The 22875-nt window shown below is 41.5% G+C and overlaps 2 protein-coding genes across 5 annotated transcripts in view; one reads left to right on the plus strand and one right to left on the minus strand.

Annotated features, from left to right (window-relative positions):
* The window catches only part of SON (SON DNA and RNA binding protein), a 35064-nt gene extending 33173 nt beyond the window's left edge, over positions 1-1891 (plus strand). For all 4 annotated transcript variants that reach the window (XR_011558995.1, XR_011558993.1, XR_011558994.1 and 1 more), the window contains 3 exons: positions 71-139; positions 298-413; positions 1012-1891. Coding sequence is in view for 1 of the 4 variants with exons in the window: in XM_070750371.1 (XP_070606472.1) it covers positions 71-139; positions 298-413; positions 1012-1170 (344 nt within the window). In the remaining 3 variants the exon portion in view is untranslated. The remainder of the gene's footprint in view (positions 1-70; positions 140-297; positions 414-1011) is intronic.
* A 2427-nt stretch (positions 1892-4318) lies between these two features.
* DONSON (DNA replication fork stabilization factor DONSON) lies at positions 4319-22592 on the minus strand. The gene is made up of 10 exons (XM_070750372.1): positions 22125-22592; positions 16771-16851; positions 15301-15504; positions 12026-12204; positions 9421-9599; positions 9223-9340; positions 8999-9118; positions 8180-8378; positions 5134-5343; positions 4319-4683 (listed from the first exon to the last, which is right to left on the minus strand). Exons 1-10 carry the CDS (start codon positions 22443-22445, stop codon positions 4546-4548), a joined length of 1749 nt encoding a protein of 582 aa, XP_070606473.1. The 5' UTR covers positions 22446-22592; the 3' UTR covers positions 4319-4545.
* Positions 22593-22875: the final 283 nt, after the last annotated feature.

A 22875-nucleotide genomic window follows, 5' to 3' on the forward strand; every position in this document is an offset into this window, starting at 1 on the left:
TTACTAAGTACCAAGTGCATTAGGAAAGAAATGAGCACACAACAAATTTAATTCTATCTTTTTTTAAAAGGCTTAGTTGCTGTGGGAGAGAAAACACAAAAGAGACACGGGCCTTTTAGTACGGGGAAAGATCTTTCAGGTAAGACTTGGGATAATAGATGTGTATTTTGCATTCGAGGAAAGAAATGGTCCCAACAGTTGTTTTGGTTAGAGTAAAAAAAATACCAGTTTGTGTAAAAATATTGCAATCTTCCTTTGTACCTGGAAGATTTTTAAAATATATCTTTTCTTTTTAAGGCAAACATCCAGTATCAGCTTTGCTGGAAGTCTGTAATAAAAGAAGATGGTCCCCACCTGTATTTGTACTGGTGAATGATAATCGTCCTGAATATCGCAAACACTTCCTGTTTAAGGTAAATTTTAATTATCATTACATGTATTAAAATGCTTTTGTAATACATGAAAGGTAAAATACACTAAGGGGTCCTGTCCCATGGATGGGCCTCTACTTTTGTGATGTTAGAATTCAATGAGTCCCTTACAGGTTCCTAATTTGAGAGTATTATTTCTTTGATTTGCCATTCACTGGGTGCAGAAAGTTAAGATGTAGTCATAATATAGGATAATTGCCCTAAATTACTTAAGCAATAATCCTTAGCAGTTTATCTTCCCCTTTTCAAACTAGGATGAAATGAATAATTTGGTCCAAGGGTTCCTTCTTGATTGAAGAAAACTTCTCAAATAAAGTCATTCTTCTAGTGAAAATCCTTGGATTTAACCCAACAAAAGCATGTTTACTGCTTCAGAGCTATTAATTTTTATTTGTGTGGCAAATCTTTGAGCCTCACTGAAAAATAAACTGCCATTCTCTTTTCTCCCAAAATATGCCATATATTTGTAGATGACATTTGAATATTTTAAAGAATAGGATGGTTTCCTACTTATAAAAAAGGGAAGAAAGATATTCAGCTTTGAAAGTGTTATTTTCTTCTTTTCCTTGTTGTCTCATAGGTGATGGTCAATGGAGTTGAACATAAGCCTAGTTTTGTGAGCCCAAACAAGAAGCATGCTAAAGCCACAGCAGCCACTGTGGCTCTCCAAGCATTGGGACTAGTACCAAAGGAGCTCTTGGCGAACACCACTAACTTCAGGAGTGCCTCACACAATTAAACTATAGTTTTTAATGTTTTAAACATTTCTATTCTGTATAACAGGTATTTTGTTCTGCTTTTGTAAATACATCAGCATCTCATTGTAAAAACTGTACAGGCACCTTCAGGCTTTTCTTTTGTACCTGCAAATATATTTAATTCATTTAGTTATGTATATTATTGATCTCAGTCATGCCACCATTTCCTAAATTACTAAACATCTAATGTGAGTTTGAAAGTATCTGTAATTTGCTTTAATATTTTAGGTTTCTCTTCAACATAAATACTGTAGTTTACAGTTTTGTAGTACAATGCAGTTCCCATAGTTTTGGAAAAGTTCAGTTATGCTTATTTAAAACTATGTAGTCTTTTAAGCCTACAACTATTAGCTAATTATTGGACTCAAAAATTCAATACTTTTTAATCAAAGCAAAATCCCACAACTTTGCTAGATAATATTATCCATTATTTCTCTATCAGAATGTCATATGGAAATGATTGTATAAGAACAATGCGTACAAATGCAAAGAGAACGTAAATCAGAACTCATGAGAATTACAACATGAAATGTCTGCATGTTTTCGTAAGAAGCAGAAAATTGTAATTAATTTCATACACAATACCTGGTGTTAATTATACACATTTGTAGTAAACAAATAATTCAGCGATAATTGGATGAGGATGTATGATGCTGTTGTTGTATTCCGCTTGGTCAAATAAAGCTGTATAACTTCATTTTACTTAACAGCCACTTAACAGAATATTATGATGTATATTTTTATCATTGGAACAAGAATCATTAGTAGTGATTTGCAATTTTGTTATAATGAAAAACAAAAAATAAGTAATTTAGGCTTTATACCATATTTTTCGCTCCATAAGACGCAGTTTTTTTCCTCCCAAAGTAGGATGAAAAATCAGCGGCGTCTTATGGAGTGAAGATGCAGGCAGGGAGGGGGGGAGGTGGGCAGGGGGACCAAGCCCGGCGGGGCGCAGGCGTCTCGGTGCGCAGGCAGGCGCCGGGGCTGCTGGCGGAGCTCTCCGGGGAGATGCTGGGCACCGGCCGCGCCGGCTCCTCGGCCAGGAGAGTGTCGAATCGGAAGTTGTGGGATTTCTCCGTGGGCTTCTACATGCCGGCTTCTGGGCTGCCGCTTCGGCCCTGCTTTGCGGGGCCTTAACGCGGCTCTATCTTTTCCCGGGGCGGCGGCGTTGGGCGATGCAGCCGCTGCTCCAGCCCCTTCCTCGCAACTCACACACACACACACACCTGCCCGATCGGCTGGGCGCGCCGCTGCCCCCCTCTTCTACAAGCCGCTACGGCGGGGTGGCTCCTCCTTTCCCTCCCCTCCTCCGATTTGGGGCTGGTGGGACGGTAGCGGCAGCGGAAGGGCGGCGCGCAGCGGGAGGGTGATGGCGGCGGCAGTGACAGCCGCAGCGAGTAGTAGGCCCCTCTCCCTCTCTCTTTCTCTCAGCAGTCGCAGGCAGCGGGTAGTAGCCGTGGGGCAGCGGCAGAGTGGTCAGCTGTGAGGCGGAGGCTGAGCTCTGGAACAGAGGCACTGACCGCGGCGGCTGGACAGCATTTACGGCGTCTAGCAACATGTCTAGACGCCGCCGTCAGTGCTCCGTTCCGGAGCTCCGCCTCACAGCTGACGACCTTGCCGCCGCCGAGAGAAAGAGAGAGGGAGAGAGCGGGGAGACAAAGAGATAGCAAGAGAGGGAGAGAGAGGGAGAGGAGGGAGAGATAGCAAGAGAGGGAGAGAGGGAAAGGGGGGAGAGGGAGAGAGAGAGGAGATAAAGGAAGAGGAGAGATAAAGGAAGATAGAGAAAGAAAGAGGGATAGAAAGAGAGAGGGAGAGATGCTCAGTGAGCCTTTATTTGAAGTTGCCTTTCTTTCTTTCTCTTTTGCTTTCTCTCCTTCCTTCCCTCCTTCCATTCCCCCTCTCTATTTTTATTTCTCTTTCATTCACTTTCTTTCTTTTTCTTTCTCTCTTTTACCTTCCCTTCCTCTATTTCTTCTTTTCTTTCTCCTTCCTACCTTCTTCCCTCCCTTCCTTCAGTCCTTCCTCTTACTCTCCCCTTTCATAAGTTTCCTTGCTTCCTTCCTCTGTTCCTGTCCCTTCCCCCTTTCTTTCTTTCCTTCCTTTCCTCCCTCCATTTCTTGCTTTCCTTTTCCTTCCTCCCTTCTCCCTACTTTTTGGCTCAAAATATTTTTTTTCTATTTTCCTCCTCTAAAATCTAGGTGCGTCTTATCAGCAGGTGCGTCTTATAGAGCGAAAAATACGGTAATTTAATAGGATTTTTTAAAACCTAAAGAATCATATTATTGATGTATTCGGATTGGGAATACAGTGATCCCCCGGGTATTGCGAACCCGATCATTGCGAAATGGCTATATGGCGATTTTTGGAACCCGGAAGTAAAAACACCATCTGCGCATGCACGCCCTTTTTTTCTATGGGCACGCATGCGTAGATGGCGCTGGGAAGATCAGCTGCTGGGCGGCTTCCCTGGGTCTTCCCCCTCTTGCTGGCGGGAGGGCGAAGCCCCCCCCAGCACCCGCTCGCCCGCCGTTCGCCCACCCACCCGCCGTTTGCTTGCTGCTCGCCCGGCCACCCGGGTTCGTTTGGCTTCGGGACATGCCGGCGGCGACGTTTTAAAACAGCCGCGCGGCTTCCCAACTGAGTCCCGAAGTCAAAGGCGAATTCTTCCATAAGGGGAGCCTGACCATGAACATACATAAAATAAAGGATCCAGTCACCTCTGAACTGTAAATATTAGGAATACTGTACATCTCAGTCCATATAACATGCCTTGCTCATTTGAACATTCATTCTAGTTTACAGAACAAATTGTGCTTTGTTCACAACTCATTCAAGATCTTGCAAGAACATGTAACAACTAAAATTAACATTTTTTTTTAAAAAAAATCCTTTTTATCGGATTTTTGGCAGTACTGCCTAAAATATGAAATTATCATTTTTACTGTTTTATTTCTGAAATAATGCTGCCAACTGTTGTGCCTTTCTAGTCCATTTAATAGTAGCTACTTACTGCAGTGTAGTCTGGTTAAAACTACTATTAGTACAATGCAGTATGGATGTTCTGAAGGCCTCAGCATTTGTATTAAGAAGTGTGACATATAATAAAAGAAAAAGCCATAGACAGTAGAAGGGAGTATTGCAACCTTTTTTTCTCACCCAGCTGTCTTCCTTAGATCCACACAATTATGTCAGATTCTTAAAGTTTAATTTAAAATGTATACTTTAGATGTTACAAGAAAAATAACAAAGCGGTTATATAAGGACTATATACAAAAGTCTGTTAATGAATAAAATAGATCATTATGCACAAGGAAGTGCTCCTAGTAAGCCATTTTAAATTATCATTTAGTTGCTTAGGTTTTCCATGTGTAGAGATAATCACTCATGTCTAGGAGCCGTATTGAAGATTTTCCTAGTGTTGAATTAAGAGCAAGTTGACTTAAAGTGTTAGGATGCAATCCACAATTGGAAAGTTCTTCGATACAAGATTCCTGTGAAAAATGGGATAAATAAAAACAATGGGATAAACAAAAACAGCCTGTTCAAAAGTCAGATATCAGAAAAGTTTATACTGTAGTACAATGAAAAATAAGGCAATCCCCAATCTGTGACTTTATATTGAAAATATAAAAATCTGAGGGAAAATACAAATTTTAACCACATTATTCTAATAATTATGTATGAACAGGTTACATAAACCTGCTTCATCCAGATAAAGTATGACCTTTTATTTACAACCAACTATATTGTCAGTTTGGTGTACTGACAGTGTAGTTTGTTTTCTCTGCCTGTCCTGCAATGAATACATCAAAGTTGTGGCTCTTCCAACTACACTACATGAGTGAGGGAAACTTACTAGCATGTTATTTACTAGTTGTATTTTTTGGCAACTCTCCTAAGTGTTTTTCCCCTTACTGGGATAAATGCACGTATTGGTTTACCTTTATTTGCTGCTTGTCGCTGATACCTATGTTGAACACAGCTGTTGGTTCATGAGTATAACATACAGCAGAGAAAATTCCATTTTGAGCAGATTTCAGTAGCATGGACAAAGAATGGAGACAATGGGGCATGATGGGGCCCACAATCTCCAAGCTAAATAGATCTTTATAACGCGAATGGACCTGTGTTCTCACATTTATACTTCGAGCCTAGGAAAGAAGAAAACAAATCCTATAAATGCAATTTATACGCTCCTATTACCAAAGGAGTATTACGATGGGCAATTGATATTTGTGACTTATTGGTAAAAGGCTCTGCTCAAGGATGGATGACCCAGCCATGCCAGGTTACTACCGTGTTTCCCCGAAAGTAAGACAGTGTCTTACTTTCTTTTTACCCCCAAAAGCCCCACTACGTCTTACTTTCGGGGTATGTCTTACATTGGAAAAGGGTCGCGTTCCCGAAGACATCTCCCCAGAGTCCAGAAGGGCAGCCGCGGGACAGGAGCCTCGTGAGCCCTTTTCCAAGTTCAACCTCAGGGCTCCAAGCGGCGTGCACGCGTGGAGCCACAGACGCGTGTCGGGGAAGCGTGTGTCTGGAGGGGAGGAGCCGCTCTGCGCAGTTGGGCAGCCCCACCTGCCTGCTGGAAAGGAGGTGGGCGAAGGAGGGCGCAGCTCCGGCCGCTCGCCTCGGAGCTGGTCGGCCTCGCTGGCCGCTTGCAGCCGAGCCTCGGCAGGACTCGGTTGCTGGGACAAGCGCCTTTGCTGCAAGCCGCCGCCCGCTCGGCTCGCTTTGGACCAGCGCCGTCCTTCGCTTTGCCAAGCCGGGGAAGAGGCGGTGGCGGCGGGGCGAAGGCGAGGGGCGTGCGGGGAGCTTGGAAGCAATGTCATCGGGCTCCCCCCCCCCGGCAATACCCCCGTGTTTCCCCGAAAGTAAGACATATGTCTTACTTTCGGGGTACGGCTTATATTAGCCGACCCCCCTGAAACCACTGATACGTCTTACAATCGGGGGTGTCTTACTATCGGGGAAACAGGGTATTTACACAAAAAATAGCAACGGTCTACAGACTTGGTCCTAAAGTGAAAAAAAACCCCGTATGTTTGTAGAGTTTCAGCAGTTTCAGCAATTCCAGCTGTCACTATTAAACAAGAACATTATAGGCTCAGCTGGCTGCCCAAATTCTGCAGAACAGGAAGCCCCCTTTGGAGTAAGTCTCATCCGCTCTCCGGGAAGCTCAGAGGAATGCAGCCTGCATTTTGGAGGGGAATTCAATCTCAATTCAATTTATTAGATTTGTATGCCGCCCCTCTCCGAAGACTCGGAACGGCTGCAGGCAAGCAGTAGGAGGGTGGTTTGGGGGCATGAATCCCAATCCATATGGAGCCACCTCTTCCTAAGCTCAATTGCATAGATGGCTAGCAAGTGTCTGGCAATTCTTTGTGCAGTGCTTTCCAGACTGAGAGAGCCTGAAAGTCTTGCGCACTTGTCAGAGCCACTCCAAGCCACTTTCACACAACTTCAAGCTTAATTCCAGGCAAGGTCTTGAGAGGGCGGCATGTAAGGATTCTCCCCCACGCTTCCAACCTCCTCTATCCACTGCCTTTCTAATCCTCTGCTGCTGCTGTGTTTGGATCCTCAGCAGATTGACAACTGAAAAGCAAGGACAACTTGAAAAATAAGGACAGCCTGGACGTTTCCAAAGGCTTGCAGCTTCTTGCCAGCTTTCCTATTGATTTTGTGGGAAGCCAGCAGGGAAAGTTGCATGGGGCGATCTTGTGACTGGAGGACCCTGCCATATTATGAGGGCTGATTGCCGAGTATCCAAATGGCAGCCATGTGACTGTAGTAGTGCTGGCAAGGGCTACTTAAACCTGTTCAGCAACTTGTTCAAACATTTGCTGAACAAATGACTGTTAAATGAGGAGCCTCTGTATAAATTAATTTCTTGTCTTGAATTCAGAACTGGAAAGGAGACAGTGTTGCAACTGAATAGAGCAAAATATATATTGGGAGCAATATTATTCTTGTAATACAGTGTGTGCTTTCTAAGAGTTACGTTTAATTATTTGGGTCCTGCATTGTCCTAGCATAGGAATTTCAGGGCATTTTACAAAACAGTTTGGAGAAAACGAGTATTTGACCATTTTTCCCTTTAGTAGTCCCTTTGCTCCCTCTTACATACCATAATTCTAAAAGCTAATCTAAGCAGATTTTCAGATAGTGAATGGGATAGCAGAGAGAGGTATTAATTGGTGAAAAGTAGCTTTATTCCTTATTTTTTGCCAGAATAAATTCAGAAGCTTCTGGTATATCACTCACCCATCATAATTTACCTTTCTTCTTCAAAATTGCAGTGTATACTACAGTGATCCCCCGATTATCGCGAGGGTTCCGTTCCAAGACCCCTCGCGATAATCGATATTACGGGATGTAGTGGTGCGGAAGTAAAAACACCATCTGCGCATGCGCGCCCCTTTTTCCATGGCCGCACATGCGCAGATGGTGGAGTTTGCGTGTGGGCGGCGGGGAAGACCCTTCGGCCGCCCAACAGCTGATCTGCTCCGCAGCGCGGCAGCAGCGAGGAGCTGAAGATGGGGTTTCCCCGTTGCTGTTGGGCGGCCGAAGGAACCTTCCCTGGGTCTTCCCGCCGCCCAGGCAAAGGGGAAACCCCAAGATCGCTTGCCGCTTGCCCGTCACCCGCTCGCCCGGCCGCTCGCTCGCCGCTTGCCCGCCCGCCCGGCTGCTCGCTTGCCGCTCGAGAGCAAGAGGGGGAGAGACAGAGAAAGAGAGAGAAGGAAAGAAAGAGATGAGAGAGGGAGGAACAGAGTGTGAGAGAGGAAGAAGCAAGATAGAGAAAGAGAGAGAGAAAGAAAGATGAGAAAGGAAGGGAGTGACGTCATCGGGTGGAAAAATCGCGATATAGCGATTCGCAATTATTGGGATCGCGAAACTCGGGGGATCACTGTATATATATACAGTATATCATAATATTTAGAATAGATTGTAGTGTACAACATAATGTATCTCATTATAATTTATTACCTTGAGTGTCTGCATTGTTGCACCTCTAAAAGCAACCGGGGAGAGCAATGTTGGAGGGATGCCAGCCTGAGGACCTGCAGAAGCCACTAAACTTTTACAATTTATCAAGAAGTTCAGCAAGGTGAATGTATTTGTCCCTTTTACTAACACTACAGATTCAGGCCTGTGATCCAATTTCATCTCATTTTTTTCTTTACAGCTACATAGATAGTTAAGGAGGACGCACACATACATAGTAATTGTAGATTATTATGAATTATCTGTGGGGAAAAGTGCTGCATTATAATAAGCCAAACGAATGTTATTTAACTATGTTTTTATTATCTTTGCAAACCTGAAAAACTAAAATGAAGCTTGCACGATTTAAAAAAAACCCTTGCTATTATATAGGAGGATTCCAAATATCCTTACAAACTAAAAGTGAAGATTCCCATAGAAATAGTTGCAATGCTTAAATATGTGATTTAACATATAGAGTTCAAAGCTTTCCAGAAAAAATAATTTAGTATTGAAAAACTAACAAAATTATGAATCACAAATCCTCAGAAATAAAGCAAATCAAGAAAGAAAAAATGGGAAAACTATAACAAAGAACTTTGGATTCTAAGGGAAAAGGGGAAGGAAGGAAATTTCTAAATAAATAAACACACACCCAGATACTTGCCGCAACTGAAAAATGAACATTGCCATTTTGATTATCTGAACAACAGCCACTGTAGTGGCTCTGTTATATATACAGATCCCAATATTACATAGAGTGCATATAATATTATACAAATGCAACCATTAAAGGAAAATGTTTTAACTCTTAAAGGATACAATTTGGTAGAAATTGTGTCTGGTTTTTTAATTTTGTCTTCAATTCCCATTTCCACCAGCCATAAAATTCCATCATCCTCGTCGTCATCGCTGCCATCAGCACCACTCATTTCCAAATCTCTGAGTAGCAAAACATGGTAAAAGAACTTGTAAACAACCAATTTTTGAAAAAGAGTTGAAAAAGGTCTAAGAAATGCACATTAAGCCACTGTAAGATTACATACTCTTCAATTTCATTGCCCGTTTTTTCAGTATTTCTTTCAACTTCGGTTTCTAAAGGTGAAGCTGCAGGATTGGATTTTTTTTGTCTAATTCCTTGAAATGGTAAATCAAATTCAATACCTCAAAAAAGAAAAAGGAATGAAATGATGTCTTGGTTATGGACAAGAGGAATTTTTACATTGTTCATAATTTTTCTTTACCTTCATTTTTCATGGCTTCCCTTAATCCTTTGGTTGTGGGAGAAATTAATGCAGTGATCACATCACTTCCAGCAAGTCCTGCTGCACGGAACAGTACAGTGAATTGATAAGTGCAAACGTAGAAATAGGGGCACAGCTTGGCTCTCAACAAGTTATAAAGAGAGGTAAAACTGAGAGACCTGCAAATTAAACAAAGAAAGGATGATTAACTTCCTGGTATAGAAGGAGGAAACAACCTAAACCAGTTGTTTTAAAATGACAGATTATGTATTACTAAACAAGAATGCAAATCTGACTATTATTTCACCTGAATTCATAATTGCAGTGTTGTCTTATTATTTCATTCAGATAATCAGAGTTTTTATCTAGTTTTCATTCTACTTTATATGTTATTTTAGGTTCTTTTCAGTTATATGGAACATTAAAAAATACAAACCTAGGTACAAGTTTTTACATCATTCAAATAAGCTAGAAGAAAATAAGAACAGATTCACTGGCTGTTTTATTTTCTATATAGCCTATTTATTGTTTCCCTCTCTCGTGATCCAACTTCACTATTGTAAAAAATAAACTGAAAGCCTATAAATGGTAATCCACAGAACAATGTGATAATTATTGCAAAAATTAAAACAGTTTATTCTTATCATGGGAAAATCAGCTGTTTCATACGCATTTGGAAAATAACTTAATTAAATTGTTCTTTGCTAATAAAAAAGGCCTAACGTAATCTAATAGCTACATATTGCAGATTTTCTCAAATAGTGGGGCGGGCTCCCCTAGGAGGAGGGACGGAGTGATGCCGGGGGGGGAGGGCTTTTTTTGCACCAAACAATAGCACACAGAACAGAGTAGGAGATATGAAGTGCATATAACAAATCATTAACAGACATCATGGAAAGATATTTAACAGGGATGAAAAGAAAGGAGGAGAGAGACAGAGATAATGAGACAAACGCAAGTCTCCCGAAAGCTAGGTTGAGGAAAAATGACGAAATGTAGGTAGCGCTTGGCTTCGTTGTGACTACGGTGGGAGACAAGGAAAGACTGGTATGTTTGCTGTATCTAAAAATGTTGGCAGCAGAAAACATGAAGCTAAATAAAATTAAGGCGTCACTTAAACACATTACACCCCAATCACATTGATAAGCCACTTGATTTTTTTCAGCGAAAACATGTTGAATATTGCAAACAATCGTTCTGGCGGAGAGTTAGGGGGCGCGCCAAATGTTTGCTTCTGTCTAGAGGGAAGCGTAACAGAAAATAATTGAGGAACACTAGTATAGTAATACCTCGTCTTACGAACTTAATTGGTTCTGGGAGGAGGTTCGTAAGGCGAAAAGTTTGTAAGACGAAACAATGTTTCCCATAGGAAACAATGTAAAGTCAATTAATGCATGCAAGCAAAAAAAAAAATCACAAAAACAACGCTCTGCTGGGCGGCGGCGCCCAGCTGTCGCCTTTTGAAACAGTTGGGTGCTTCTCAGCATTCTCCCGAATGCCAAACCAGGAGGTTCGGCAAAAGTTCGGGTTCGGGAGGCCGCCGAGAAGCCCCGCTGCCTGGCTGTCGCGTTTTGAAACAGCCAGGGGGCTTCTCGGCATTCTTCCGAACGCTGAACCCAGAAGTTCAGCAAAAGTTCGCGTTCGGCATTCGGGAGGCCGAGAAGCCCCGCCGCCCAGCTGTCACCTTGCCAGAAGAGCCGCGGAGCTGTCGGACGGTCGGGAGGCTCAAACGGAGGTGGGGAATCCCAATAGGGAATTCCATGGGCGGAGCTTTGACATCACGGAGACGTCCTTCCTGGAGTCCACGTTTCGGCCGTAAGAAGAGACAAAAATTTTCCAAACCCCGGATTCGTATCTCGAAAAGTTCGTATGACGAGGGGTTCGTATCATGAGCTACTGTATAGAGAAACTGATTATGGCCCAGTGGTTAGAATGCAGTATTGCAGACTAATTCTGCTGACTGCCGGAGGTTCTATAACCTGCTTAGAACTATAAAGCAGAGATCCCCAACCCTTCCGGGTTGGCAGCCCACAGTGGGGAAAGGGCGGAAGATTTTGTGGGAAGGACAAAAACATGTGCATATACGCACAAGCACCTTCAACATTCACAGCGACACTTGCACAAGTGGGGCTGCAAGCGTCCACAACAATGCTAATGTCACGATTTCTACCACGTGTGATTGGGGAGATGCAGCCCCTCAAATAATCCAGTCCCATGCCATATGAGGATTTTGTAATCTGAATTGAACCCAGAAGCAAACCTGTAACCAATGTAGTTCACAGAGCAGACACATAGCATCTGCTGATCAATAGATGGGCACATATTTGCCCACATAGATTGTGTTACAATAATATATTCTACCAGTGTGCATAGGAATCACAGAATTACCTTTTACAGAAAACCACATTGGTAATGCTGTGATTTTTTAGCGGTATAAAAGCATAAGAACTAGGAATATAAATACCTCTTTCCTCTCACAGGATTGCTCTGCTCTTAAGTGTCTGAACCAAAGCAGATTTTGGTTAGGAGAAAGATCCTTATTGAAAATACTCTCAAAAATGGAATTTATGCTTAGCTTTTTATATTTCCAAGAAGTTCAACTTACCATTCAATCATGAACATTCGTTGGAGTTCTTCGTTAAAGGCACAAGGATGAGTTTTTCCAACCATTTTTCTGTCAGCTCCGATTCGAGGAAAAAGTGGTAGCCATGGGAAGAAGGGATGAAGCCAATATATTAGATTTTGCTGGAAAGCACACCGAAGTTCTGTGGAAAGTTTGGGCTCCTAAATATCAAAATATCATTTTAAAAAGGCTACTTTAAAGTTATTTACAGAGTAAATAGGAAAATTGGAAACGGATTTTTAGAAGAGTTAATGTAATAAAACACAGAGAACAGCTGATATTTTTTTACCTTTTCAAGGGATCAAAAAGCAATTCCTAGTACAGTGTTCCCTCGATTTTCGCGGGTTCGAACTTCGCGAAAACTCTATACCATGGTTTTTCAAAAATATTAATTAAAAAAATACTTCGTGGGTTTTCCCGCCCAATGACATCATATATCATCATCAAACTTTTGTCTGCCTTTAATAAATATTTTTTTTAATAAACTTTAATAAATAAACATGGTGAGTAATAATCTAAATGGTTGCTAAGCGAATGGGAAATTGCAATTTAGGGATTTAAAGTGTTAAGGGAAGGCTTGTGATACTGTTCATAGCCAAAAGTAGTGTATTTACTTCTGCATCTCTACTTCGCAGAAATTCGACTTTCGCGGGCGGTCTCGGAACGCATCCCCCGCGAAAATCGAGGGAACACTGTATTCTGTTTTAAGTCCATAAATGTTTATAATATATAAAATGAAGTTAACATATTTAATATTTGTGCACAGGACCATAATCTGCAACCAACTCTACCTTAGTTTTAATTTACTTATACAGAATAGAATTTAATTAAATAGCTAGTTTATATTTAAATGCCAATTATGCTGATAAGGGGACATAATAAAATAATTTGGAAGCTTTGCCAGATTTCTTGTAAATCGACAGCTGGTCCGCCACAAAAAAGAATATGTCATATTTATAAAGTTTATCCTTTATGTGGTTTTTATTTATGATGATTCAGAGCATTTCTTATAAGTAGATTTTATATCAAAGACAAAATATCTTGCAGTGTACCAAAACATTGGGAGAAGTTTACAACAGCTATTTTCTGAAGTAAATACAAAGGCAGCAATTATTCATATTTGTATGTATTTGGAAGTATTTGTGTGCTTTTAAGACACATGACAATATGAAATATCTTAGTAAAACTAACTTTAGATAACAATTTATTTAATATATAGAAACCACCAGTTTATTGTAATCACAGTAATCTTAAATCAGGAAAATAGCAATCAATTTAATTAAAAGTCTAGCTGATGCCAACTACAATTGAATAAAGAGGGAATATTTCCAAAATGTCATTTTAATATGAAATATGTATATATATAAAATACACTGCTGAAAAAAATAAAGGGAACAGTTAAATAACACATCCTAGATCTGAATGAATGAAATATTCTCATTGAATACTTTGTTCTCTACAAAGTTGAATGTGCTGACAACAAAATGAAATTGATTGTCAATCAGTGTTGCTTCCTAAGTGGACAGTTTGATTTCACAGAAGTTTGATTTACTTGGAGTTATATTCTTTTGTTTAAGTGTTCCCTTTATTTTTAGGTGACTTTGGGCCAGTTATTCTTTCTGTCCAAACCACCCCAAAGTTGCTATGTTAGAGAACACGAGGGAGGGGGGGGTATATTAGAAATATTTGCTATATTAAGTAATAAAGGTAAGATAAAAATTGAATAAATAAATGTTGTGCTTGCACATGAGAAAAAAGCAGGGCCTATACTATTATAGATTTTATATGGTTTTATAAAATAATTTTGAATTTCATTTGGCAGTGCTATATTGTGCACTTAAATTTTCAGAAGGTATGCAACTTTATCCAAGATAGGTAATCTCTCTAGGTAAATATAATGCAGGCAAAACATAATCCAGGTAAATAATGCAGTATCCTGTCAGGATTTGTTTCATGTCCAAATACTCAAGAAATTACATTGGTTTTTTTTTACTCAGATAATACAGAGAAATAGATCTGTCTGTCAACAAGCTACTGATAACATATTGGTTCCTAATCAATATGCTAATAACTAAATGTACTGTAGATATTAAAAAGAACCAAAGATAGGTTGGAACCTTAATGGATTCTATAACTTAATTGCCATAGAGCTGAAAATTGGTCATTTTTAGAATCGCTGAGCAGGGAAGAACAGTGTTGTCTGAACCAACAAAAAATGGAACACTGTATCAAAAATATTGAGAAATTGGGAGAATAACCTCTTTCCCAAAACGATTTATCATGGCAACTAAGATTTACTAAATCCCATACCCTACCTAACCCATCCAAATTAACATAGTTCCCAATACTTATTCCCCCCCTCAACAAAGTATAAAGCTGCCTGTATTGTCTGAATTTATTTATTTATTAGATTTGTATGCCGCCCCTCTCCGAAGACTCGGGGCGGCTAACAACAATGAAAAGACAATGTAAACAAATCTAATATTAAAAATAATCTAAAAAACCCCAATTTAAAGAACCATTCATACATACAAGCATACCATGTATAAATTCTATAAGCCTAGGGGGAAGTGAAATTTCAATTCCCCCATGCCTGACGACAGAGGTGGGTTTTAAGGAGCTTGCGAAAGGCAAGGAGGGTGGGGGCAACTCTGATATCTGGGGGGAGCTGGTTCCAGAGGGTCGGGACCACCACAGAGAAGGCTCTTCTTCTTCTGGGTCCCGCCAAACGACATTGCTTAGTCGATGGGACCCAGAGAAGGCCAACTCTGTGGGACCTAACCGGTCGCTTGGATTCGTGCGGCAGAAGGCGGTCCCGGAGATATTCTGAATCCTCCTAAGCGACATATATTAACAACTAAGAAAACGATATTAGTGATTCCAGGAACTGGTACAATTTGTTGAAACACAGGCATATTTCTGCATGATGTAACATCCTGAATATCGCTGATAACTCATTAAGGACCCTTAAGATATCTCCCTCAGATTCACAGAATATTGAGAAATTTGTTCATCAGCATTAAACATAGTATAATTGTTGAGAGTTTATTATCTTGTTCACTAGATAGCTCTAAACATTGATAAACAGGCAGTCAAGGTAAATTAGAAAGATATGACCGGCCATTCAGATTTTAAAGTATTTAAAGTACCAAATATAACAATTCAAAATAAGTGAACCACTTGCGATTTGAATTGACTCTTATACTGATTGCAGATTCCAATTCATTAATCCAACAGTATTAAAAAGCATATACTACCTGGATACTTTGGGGTAAGTTTATTAATGTTGCTCTGCAATGCTGGATATATCCTTGGGATTCTTCTTGAGCTTTTAAGTGATCTGCCCATGCAAATGACTGAGGGGAAGTGACTAGAAGACGAGTTTTAATACTCCAGTCTGCAGGAAATTCAGAACTTGGTGAAGAAAGAACTTCAGTATCGGAAATAGTCAAACCAGAGTCCTTTAAAAAATGGAGCAAATTATAAGTAAGCGATGAATAAAACACCATCAGTTAGGTATACAAAGAAGCACGTCCTACTTTTGCAAAACATTAAGCATTATCATTTTAGTTCTGGATTTAGGTTAGGCATGGATGATATTGATCTATAAATCTAGATCTAACTGCATAAGAAAAAAATCTCTGAAGTTTGTAAAAGAACCACACTTCGGTGCTGTGGATCAGTGGTGGGTTGCTGCCGGTTCAGCCCAGTTCTCTGCGCATGCCCAGAAGCTTATTTGCGTATGCACCAAATGTGCACTTCTGTCACGATACAAACTGTTCCGATTTCTGTTAGAACTTTAGCAATTACAAATAACTCTTACTAAATGCAGTATTTCATAAACAAAGAAACTCCATTTTTATTTCTCTTCTCTTCCGGATTCAAATACAGTTCATTCTAGCAAATTGCTCTCAACACGTTATCTTTCTTAATTGCATTCCTCGCATTATTTCCACCCTTCTCCAGTTAACAAGATTTATGTACTCACAGCATGATCCTAAAACAGCAGAACTGACTGTAAATCAACACGGAATGCTTTTGCTTGCTTAGAAGTGGAATGGAAACCTTCCATCATTCACTCTGCAACGTTGAAACTCCACCCTTCTTCCCCATTGACCCCCTGACGTACCAAATACATCACTACAGTATTTAACCCATTCCTCCCCTTAATATCTTCTTCCAAACACCTGTTCTCTACGTTTTTGGACCCTTCTGAATTTAGGATTTACCCAGCGAACGGCTGATTCTTCCTCGCTAGATTCTGGACTCATAGCCCCTGTTGCTGGCCTTCCACCTGTTCTACTACCTGTAACCCCGGGCCCACCACTAATTCATAAACACTATCTGTATCAGAGTCCTCAATTTCTTTATCATCCTACAACTGACCAGGAGTATGTACAACATGAACTGTGGTAGGTGTGGTGAGTGTACAGTACTCTTTTAAAGAAAAATGGACACCTGAGGAATTCTTAGTGCTCTCTGAGCTTGGTTATTAAGATATCTTTAAAAAGTAAGATATAATTAAAATTAGAGTAACAAAGTAAGTTTTGTGCCTGACTATACGAAAACATGCATGGTTGCAAGAGATGTTTATAAGAAAGGTGACTGGGTACAATCTTTATGCAAAGCAGCACATGGGGGATATGCAAGGATCAAGAGTAAACCTTACACTCTCAAATTTTAAGTGTCTTCTTATTTAGAAATTCTGAAATTAAAATGATACTTACCTTGATTAATGTTTCAGTAGTTGCTATTTCAGAAAGCTCTTCCTTCCATGTGGGCCCATCCTGGTCATGACTTTTAAAAAACTAAAAGAAAAAGAATGAATAAAACCATATATTGCAGTTTGTAAGCTGATGCCACTGTCTGTATTAAATTTCACAAGAACATAAGGTTTCACATCCCGGTCCTGCAGTAAAAAAGTACAAGAAGATACTGGAAACAGATGGTCACTATAGTGACAACGGCAAAGACATCTGCGTGGGAGAAGGCATTTGATAAACCACCCTTGCACTTTTACCAAGAAAACCACATGGAGAGAAAATATAACATGATTAATGATATAATGCCAGATGATGGATCCCTTGGATCGGATGGCACTCAACATGCTACCTGAGGATTTTTCAGAGTATTTGTTCTGCCAGGTTCTCTGGTAGGAGTCTCCCGAATATTCAAAATAAACTAAGCACTCTTTTTGTATTGCAAAGAGCACTCCTCCCAAAACAACTGGGTAGTATGTACAATTTCCTTTAAGCAGTCATTAAGTACTTAGCTAGCAGCTGTGAAGAAACTTCACAGCCCTTCTTCCAGCAAAGTGAGACGCACACACACACATTGCTCTGCTTTGGTTTCAAAGGCGTGAAAAATCAACAAAGTCCAGAAAACAGCAACACGATTCCTGAAGAACTGCGATCAGATACGCTTTCACAACCGCCAAACCCACACGCCGCTATTTATTGCAGCAGCCCTAATTACTGGAGCCCCACCCAACCACAGGTGGCCTCATTTTCTCTTGTAATAATCCTTCAGTTATTGTCTCCTATGCATCACTCTATGCATGCGTGGATGTGTCATTAATTCTTGTTCAGAATCCAAGGATGATACAGATGATTGATCTCCTCCTGGGCTGTCTGCCAAACTCCCCTCTTCCCTGTCACTCATGCTTCCTTGGTCAGAGGAGGCTTCATCGGCAGATTCCATTGGGAGCAAAACAGGCCTGCGGCATGTGGATGTCTCCCCCACATCCACCTGCACATTCCTTGGGGCAGGAGCTGGGCCAGAGCTAACCACAACAGTATTGATGGTGTTTAAGATGTCCCACACGCTTAATCTAGCCACATCTAGTTGCTGATGTTGCCATATAGCAGTGATGGCGAATCTATGGCACGGGTGCCAGAGGTGGCACGTGGAGCCATATCTGCTGGCACACGAGCCGTTGCCCTAGCTCAGCACCAACGTGTATGTGTGCCAGGCAGCTGATTTTTGGCTCACACTGAGGCTCCTGGGGCATTTTGGCTTCCAGAGAGCCGTCAAGGGGGGGGGGGATTTTTATCCTTCCCCGGCTCCAGGGAAGCCTTTGGAACCTGGGGAGGGCAAAACACGAGCCTACTGGGCCCCCCAGAAGTTGAGAAACAAGTTGTTTTCGGCCTCTAGAGGGCTTCCAGGGGCGCGGGAAGCTGTTTTGCCCTCCCCAGGCATTAAATTATGGGTGTTGGCACTCACGCATGCGCGATAGCATGAACGCACGCTTTTTCGGCACCCGAGGGAAAAAGGTTCACCATCACTGCCATATAAGAAAAGAAAATCTGAAGTGTAAATAATGATGGAAACATGGAACATAAGAAACAGGAACATGGGAAAGTTCAGCAACGTGAAAGATTAAATGACTACAACTCATCATCTTAGCCATCAGAAAATCAAGATGGATTGGGGATTGGACAGTCAGATCACATTTATTAGCCAGGATAAAAAACAAATAATAGCACTGCTTTTATAGTTGCAATGCAACCAATTACTGAATAACTGTTAGACTTCACAAACAATTATTTAAGATTATAATCATTCAAATTTATGATCCAACCAACAATCCAGAAGAGGATGTGGATGGATTTTATGATCAGGTTTCATTTGAATATCAAAACTAGAAATACTTAAGAAGAAAATGTAGTTGTATCAGCTTTGATGAGGCAGGAGATTGACTTATCATTTTCTGCCACTCTAGTGAATTCTTCATAGAATTCTGTCCTCAAACAACTAAATTGATCCCCTAAACGTGGACATCACTAGACGGAGTATGTAAAAATCATATTGATTATATAATTGCTGAAAGGAAGTGGAGGAGTTCAATTATAACATCAAAGAATTGGAATAAATCATGAACTTGTCATATGCTAGTTCAAGCTAAGAAAGAAAAAAAGAAAGCTAGACAGTGTTCATAATATGAACTTGAACATACAATACAGTATATTCACCATTTTCATGGACATTGTCAGGAATCTGAAGTCCTGAACCTGATTGATAGAAAACTCCAGATGAAGTGTGTAATGAAATTAAAGAAGTCATTAAAGATGAAAGCAAAAAGAGATTTGACAAAAATAAAGGGAATAAAACGAACTGGATGTCAGAACAAACTACGGAAATTGCCACAAAGAGAAGCCACAGTAGTTGTTGTGATTCCGTCTGAGGCCCCTCAGGGAACGGCTGATCCTCTGCTGGCTTCCTGCTCAGAGGGGGAGGATGAGGAACAGGAGGTTCAGACAGACGGGGAGGAGGAATCTCAGGCTGAGGGAGAGGGAGGACAGCCAGAGTCCCCCGAGGGGGAGCTCTCCCCAGCAAGCAGCCTGGATTCCTTAGATGAAAATGCACAAGCAATCATCGATCTCCGGCAGAGAAGAGCAACACAACGAAGGGGACAATTAGCCAGGTACTTTCAGCACTAAAGAGGCAACAGCTGGGTTTGGGTGTGGTGCTCTCTGGAAAGGCTGAAAAGGCAGACCCACCCTTCTATTATCTTTGGGAGTCCTGGGACCTGGCTGTGATCTTTGGCGTCTTGGAATTCTGGTTTGTGACTTTGAATACTGAAACCTTGGGGGGAAAAGGTGTGGGTCTTATTCTCTACAGTGGTGTGTGTGCCAGCAAGAAGTCTGCTGTATTGTCTGGCCATCAGGACTCTGCTGTGAAGCCTCATAGCCTGCCTGTTGGGAAGAACAGGTTTTTCTCTGTGTTTATTTTTCAAACTATAAAGTGCTTTTGCTTTTACCAGCGTGTCTGGCTGCTTTTTCCAGTTGGTGTTGAAGTCTGGGGGCACCCAGACAGAACAGTAGTGAAAAACAAAAATCTCAGAAAGGAACTTAAGGAGTTTGGGAGAGGTGTTGGAAGAGACAAGAACCAGCATTACAATATCTGTATAGACACTGAAGAGGGAAGCAGACATGGAAAAACAAGGAAATGTGCTGTGAGCTCATTAGTTTTCTTGTTTTCAATATCCTAAATAGGTAACATCATCAGTGCTACTAAGGAGTGCAATTTTTTTGTTAGTTTATATTCTAGTGACTTGTTTGTCTGTGTGGATAGAGGTGGTCTTAAGAAATTCTTTGGTTGGGCTGTTTACTGTTGGCTCTTTGGTGGTTTCTTGATTGGGGTATTCCAAGACTAACAACATTTTTATAAACAAGTTGAGTCACATATGGAAAAGCACTACTGTATTCTCAGTAATTTTCATTCTCATAAATGATTATGTTATTGTTAATTATGTGGTAGGAACACTCTCACTTTAATAGTTCAAATACAGTGGTACCTCTACCTAAGAACTTTTCTAGATAAGAACCAGGTTTTCAAGATTTTTTTGCCTCTTCTCAAGAACCATTTTCTACTTAAGAAACCAAGCCTGGAAAAATTTCCCAGAAAATTTGAGAGCGGCACAAAGGCCTGGCCAGTTTCTGCCATTTCCCCTAGGTTTCCCTCTCTGGCGCAGTGTATGGGAGGCAGCCTCATGCCGGGTGTATGGGAAGCGCGTTCTCCTCCTCGCCGTCTCAGAGTCCCTCTTTTTTTTTTTTAAGCCTTAAAGTTTTGGATTTTTTTTTGATTCACCTCATCTTCTTCCTTCTTTCAGCAGCGACTGTCCTCCTCCTCCTCCTCTTCTTCCTCCTCCTCCTCCCACCCAAATTCTGAGCCTTTATTTCCTTCCTAATGGGTTTGCATGCATTATTTGCTTTTACATTGATTCCTATGGGAAAAATTGCTTCTTACAAACTTTTCTACTTAAGAACCTGGTCACGGATTAATTCTGGGAATTGAAGTCTAAATATCTTCAAGTTGGCAAGGTTGGGAAACACTGGTTTAGACATTTTTAAAAGTAGCCGAGGTTCAGGACCACTGCACTAAGGCATTAAGTTCTTAAGTAGAGGTACCACTGTATGCCCATCAGGCACACAAGACTGACAGCTCTGTTTATCACCTTAAATTTAAAGTTTATCACAAAAGAAAAGAACCAAATAACAAGAGTTGGAAGGGTTTTTGGAGGGCTTCTAATCCAACCTCCTGCTCAGGAAGGAAACCTTGCCTATACTATTTTCAGACAAATGGTGGTCCAATCTCCTCTTTAAAACTTCCAGTGTTGGAGCACCCACAAGTTTTGGAGGCAAGCAAAAGGTATATAGTTAAAACCGCTTTCCACTATTAATGTAATACATTCTAGATTTCTGTGAAGTGACACAAGGGACAATAGATGACTAATTGTGTTAAATGGCCTCAAATAAGAACTCTGTGAATTATTTCAGTCCCTCCGCCCAAAGTTTAATAAATGCTTTTCATCATCAGCCTTCTCTAAACATCATCTTTTGATTCCTCTAAAAATTAACAGCTGTTACAAGTAATTTTCAACTTCTCTACCAATTTTTGTTCAACCTCTTCTTCAAAACTTCCAGGGTTGGAGCAGGCATAACTCATGGAAAGGTTACGTTGTCCCACCGATTCATTGTTCTGTCATTTTCCTTCAAATTTACAACTCATTTCAACACCCACACCTCCTCATACACATTTAATTGCTAAGTTCTAGCAGGGGGTCCTCAAAGTTGCCAACTTTTAAGACTTGTGGACTTCAACTCCCAGAATTCTCCAGCCAGCATAGCTTGATTACTGCAACGCACTCTACATGGGACTACCCTTAATAATTAGTTATTTAGATTTCTTATATATTGTTATATTTAATGTTGTACGCCGCCCTGAGTCTCCTGGAGAAGGGCGGCATAGAAATCTAATAAATAAATAAATAAACCAACAAGTTGAAGTCCACAAGTCTTAAATTGTCAAGTTTGAAGACCTCTGTTCTATTGTTTTCTACTCTTTAGGCACAACCACACACGCTTGGATTGCTATGCCAGTGTTTCCCAACCTTGGCAACTTGGAGATATCTGGACTTCAACTCCCAGAATTCCCCAGCCAGCATTCGCTGGCTGGGGAATTCTGGGAATTGAAGTCCAAATATCTTCAAGTTGCCAAGGTTGGGAAACACTGAGCTATGCAATTCGATCTCAGCACACATCGAAGGGGCGCAAACAGCGATGCCGGAGCTCTCATTTACCCGCTTCTCGGATCTGCCGGCTGCGTCAACCCTTGCCAATAACCACTCCACTTCTGCAAGCCTCTGGTTAGGAGGTGGAACCAGGCCGGGTTCCGGCAGAAGGACAGGCGTGTTCCCCACGTTCGTGAAGGGGTTCCGCCGCCGACTACCCGGACCGAGCCGAGGCGGACCGGGCGTGTCCTTGAGGGCTGCCTCCGCCGACGAAAACTCTCCGGAAAGCGCGGCCGCTTCACTTCTCCGGAATCTTTTCCTCCTCTTCAAGCGCAGGATCTCTGGCGGCTTCTTAAAGCCGGGAGAATAGTCGGGAATCACGGAACACATGCCGGCCGGTGGTCACTCGCTCGGTGGAGGCGGCTGGAAGGAGCCCAGCGGACCAAGGAGAATTTCGCGCTTAACTTGAAGGCCCCGCCTGGCTGCTGGGCGTGTCTTCTTTTGCCCGCGGAAAAGGCAACCAATCCGAAACGGAGCTCTTCTACCAGGATCACCGCCCCTTTGCCCACGCATGCTCAGAGCTGTTTCTCCCGCCCCCACCCGATAGGCAAAAAGAGCTGCGCTCCAAAAGGAGAGAATAAGTCCTGAGGGAGAATTAACGCCTTCCCTTTTTTTTGCTTTTTGAAATTTGGTTTTCATGTCGAGGAACGCTATTCAACACCCGGGACAAAAAACGAGGACTTTAGAATTGTAAATCTACATTTGTAAATCGCATCAGCGCACCGCTGTGCTTACCGTCCCTGTCCTACTGTCCTCTTTT

The sequence above is a fragment of the Erythrolamprus reginae genome, chromosome 4, assembly GCF_031021105.1.
Source record: "Erythrolamprus reginae isolate rEryReg1 chromosome 4, rEryReg1.hap1, whole genome shotgun sequence".
NCBI classification, from domain to species: domain Eukaryota; kingdom Metazoa; phylum Chordata; class Lepidosauria; order Squamata; family Dipsadidae; genus Erythrolamprus; species Erythrolamprus reginae.